Consider the following 4,046-nt stretch of genomic DNA (forward strand, 5'->3'; position numbering starts at 1 on the left):
AAGGCCGTATGGACCGGCTTCGTAACGTAGAGGGCCGGGTGGTTCTGTGAAAGCCGGAAACAAATGTATCATCCGGGTGATAAAAGGTGATGGTCTGTGAATCAGCTGAAGGCCTACGGCGTTTTGAAGCAAAAGCGCAACCCAGCGGATTTAGTTGTAAATGCAGTCAAGAAATGATTCATTTCCATATGCATCATATGCATATGCATATACCATATACGGGTACCTGGATGTCAATATTCTCCTTCATCAAAGTGAAAATATGCAGTTTCTATCCGGGTCAGTAGAGGGTGCTGCTTCAAGGTGGAAGGTATCGAGGTAAAAGTAAAGATCAACAGTTTGTTGGAGTGGCCAAAATGACAAACGCCGGTAAACTGGCAACGATTTTACTAACTGACATGACAGTGTTTTTTTGTGTAACATTCACTCTTAGACTAATGGAATAAATAACCACGAATGATCCCCGTATTATTATAGAGGGCAAATAAAAGAACATAGAAACTCCAGTTCTTGCTTGACTACTTCAGAGGAAGGGTGAATATTGTCCTCGCTCCAATGGGCGCTGGTCATTTCCCAGGCGTCCAGAAAAACGACTTTCATCCCTGCGAATATTTCCCTCATCATCAGGTCCAACTTGTGAAGTAGCCAGTTGCCTCCGATCAGCTCGTTGCCGGTGCGCGTGTTTGCAGACTTGATGACGACAATAGTATCGGGACTCCTGTGAAGCAACCGTTCTAAAGCAGCCCGGATCGCCGCCAGTCTTTCTCTGTAGACATCCACGGGGTACGACGTGAAGTGCGCACAGACAGAAATACCGACCACGTCGTTTGGCCCTCCCCGGATCTCGTCGATGGCGTTTGCGACGTACTTTAGGTGAGCCGTCGCCGTCCAGGCAGACCGAAGGGGCGGCCCGTGGATTCGGAACTTCACCGTGATGTTGTTTTCTGAATCATGGGCAAGCAGCGGACCAGTGTTGTGAATAGCACCTACAATAGGTACCTCAACCATGTCCAAGATCTTCACGAGTTCTTCGTACCATTGCCGTATGGTAGAGTCGCCGAAGAAGTGCAGGGTTTTGTCCGTGAGACATTGTTCCCACTCTGATCTGGTGATGAAATGTCTGTTTTCACAAACTAGCGACTCCCAGACGCCATGGTGGTAGAACCCGGAGACAGGCGGGTTGGGATGTCCCGGCATGCAGTGGGCACGGTTGGCCAGTGGATCCACACCTAAGAGTATTCAATAATCTTTTATTACAGAAATATCATGAAAGTTCATTTGTGTTGGTAGTAATCATAGTAAAACATTGAACTTTACAGGGCGATCAAATTTTCGACGACCACTGTCACCTTCATCAGGATAATTAATGACCAATCACTTCACAACGTGATCTCGCGAGAGTTACGGTTTACAAAAAGTCTCGTGTGAATAAGGTCACGTGTTTGTAAACCGTAACTCTCGCGAGATCACGTTGTGAAGTGATTGGTCATTAATTATCCTTGTGAAGTGATTGGTCATTAATTATCCTGATGAAGGTGACAGTGGTCGTCGAAAATTTGATCGCTCTGTAGCCCTTGTGTTGGGATAAAGTTCAATGTTTTACTATAATCTTTTATTACATTTTAAAGATCTTCTAAAATTCCTAAATTATTTTGGAGCACGCAAAACGTTGATATCATGATGAGGGAATGACGCTATCTAACATAGAGAAATGGAAAATCAAACCAGGAACACATGCTTCTTTTTCATATGCTGAAAACGAGATACATTTTTACTTGATTGTACATTGCTATTCGAAACTTAAGCTTTACAATTAGACAAGATATGCAAGAAAAGGTCAAAGCAGGACACTCTCAAATACTTGATGCCATGCAAGACGTGTAGTGGACAGAATATGTAATTATGTTTCCGGGTGTTTCAAAAAGAGAGAAGAAATTGCGATTAACAGTAGATGATATTAAGTAGTATTTAGTATTGTTGTAATATATGTAGACTTTTAGCACTATTCAATACTCCATGTTTTATACCCTGTAAACCACAGTTGGTCACATGTGCATTTAGCCCTTGTGGGCAAGAACATGCAATAAACATTCATTCATTCCTTCATTCATTCAATCTTTCATGCCCTACCTTCCATGACACAGACTTTGGCTGGGGATCCAGAGAGAGGGATTTTGGCTGCGTTTGCTTCGCCGTAGAATAATGCCCTGTGGTTAAAGAAGTGATTAAAAAACAGGCATTATTTTATTGTAAACCTTAGGCGCTTTTCACTCTTACGAGGTTATATCAATGATAGTGTTCTCAGAAATACTGCTGTTGTGCAATTCGTGATAGATAACTTCTGCCTGATGTATGATTAGTTTGCAAACAAAACAAAAACATCCGAAAATAGTTTCATCGGGTAGGATACAGGAGATATCTTTTACACAACCAAATTTTCTCACAGTACTAGTCGGTACAAGTATTAAAGCGCAAATCTACGCCGACTGAACACGCACCATAATTCAACTTTTACAGTCTCAAAACTGACGTATTCCTCTAACATTTACCACAGATCCCATCTCGATGCCATGCACAGAACAATCTCTGCACCTTTCTCTAGTATTGTGCAGCACTACTTTGGGGTTGTGTTCTCGCCGCAAAAGCGCCACCTACATCGGCTACATATAGCGGCGAGAAGCAGAACTCCAGTCAGAAGCTCTGAGGAAGGTGTCTGATAGACGCCGAAACGTCAGCACTGTAGTGTAGGTGAGAAAATTTGGTTGTGTAAAAGAAAACTCCTGTACCCAAAACAAAAACAGTACAGGCAACCTCAGCTTTCCTACTATTTCTACAAGTATGTTTGTGTTTGCTACACGTACTTCCTGAAACGTTGTTCTTCCCCTTTCTCCAACATGTCTCCCGTTGCCTTGTACATGTGGATGCCGTGAAACCCCCTGTCCTCGTCACAGGAAAATATCTCCGCCTTCTCACAGAACCACCGCGCGCCGGCGTGCGGGTCGGAGTAGTTACACACGCCGCTTTCTGCGCGCAACACTCCGGGATCCACGTTACACAGCACGTGGACGGGTTCTTCACCATCGGTCATGTATCGTCTGCGGAACATAATCTTGTCCGCGGGAAAATCAAGAACGGTTCTTTCTATGATATCTACAGTTTGTCTGGAACTGATTAGTTGGATGTTGATTCTGACATCCCCTGACCACAGGAGTCTGAACAATACAGTATACGTGCCGTTTTCGTGGTCTTTAATGTCGCCAAAAGCGCTCGAACTTGAAGTTGATGTATAGATGGAGGCCCGTAAGAAGTCCCCGACGTTTGCGATCATATTTTGTGGATCTCGAGCCGAGATTTTTACTCGTAATTCGTCCCCAACTCGGAATGTCGATGTCGGTGATGTCACACAAAATCTCAGTTGGTTAGCGTAGATGTACTCGATGTTCCAAAAGCTTTCCTGTGCATGAGGTGACGGCAAAACAGATAGTATAATAAAGTGTTTATTTGAAATAATGGGGAACAAAAAACTACTGTCTGGTAAATACTTCTGCTATACTTGCTATTATGAGGTTTGACGTCTTGTTTGAAGGCAGTGGATAATGAATAGTCCCACATTCTGCATAATGAGTGGGTTTTGTGATTTTGGTAGGAACACTGTCTTTTGGCGATCTTCTAGATGATGAAAGGATGGAGAACTTGTAGTAACTGTTTAAAGTAACCTGTTTCTGTAGGTGTCATGGAGAGGACATTGGCTAAAAAAATGTATGTCACTTTCCAATGCATTCATTCTCCAACAAACTTACCAGAAAATAGTACAGCCCCACGTTGCCGAAAACAAGAATACCGACCAGGACACGGATACAGTAGCGACGGATGTTGCCTCTTTGTGGTTCAGCCATGACCCTATAAAAGTCAAAGAAAGAGAGGTAAACTAAGTCTAAACTCCATCCTTTCCTAACCTAGGACAAGGCTTACCGACATAAAAGAGTGTCTATACATGGATTTATGTACTTTCTGGACCCTAACTTGTATCCTAACTCTCTCTCTCT

General features: G+C 43.3%; 1 protein-coding gene across 1 annotated transcript in view; it reads right to left on the reverse strand.

Moving 5' to 3' along the window:
* Positions 1-467: 467 nt before the first annotated feature.
* The window catches only part of LOC109476013 (NXPE family member 3-like), a 6,419-nt gene continuing 2,840 nt past the window's right edge, over positions 468-4,046 (reverse strand). The window contains exons 2-5 of the mRNA XM_019776823.1: positions 3,801-3,900; positions 2,862-3,454; positions 2,131-2,207; positions 468-1,229 (exon numbers count right to left, since the gene is read on the reverse strand). Coding sequence (XP_019632382.1) covers positions 472-1,229; positions 2,131-2,207; positions 2,862-3,454; positions 3,801-3,896 — 1,524 coding nt within the window. The 5' untranslated portion in view covers positions 3,897-3,900 and the 3' untranslated portion in view covers positions 468-471. The remainder of the gene's footprint in view (positions 1,230-2,130; positions 2,208-2,861; positions 3,455-3,800; positions 3,901-4,046) is intronic.

This window comes from Branchiostoma belcheri, unplaced genomic scaffold (genome assembly GCF_001625305.1).
Source record: "Branchiostoma belcheri isolate BF01 breed outbred unplaced genomic scaffold, Haploidv18h27 scaffold36, whole genome shotgun sequence".
Taxonomy (NCBI): domain Eukaryota; kingdom Metazoa; phylum Chordata; class Leptocardii; order Amphioxiformes; family Branchiostomatidae; genus Branchiostoma; species Branchiostoma belcheri.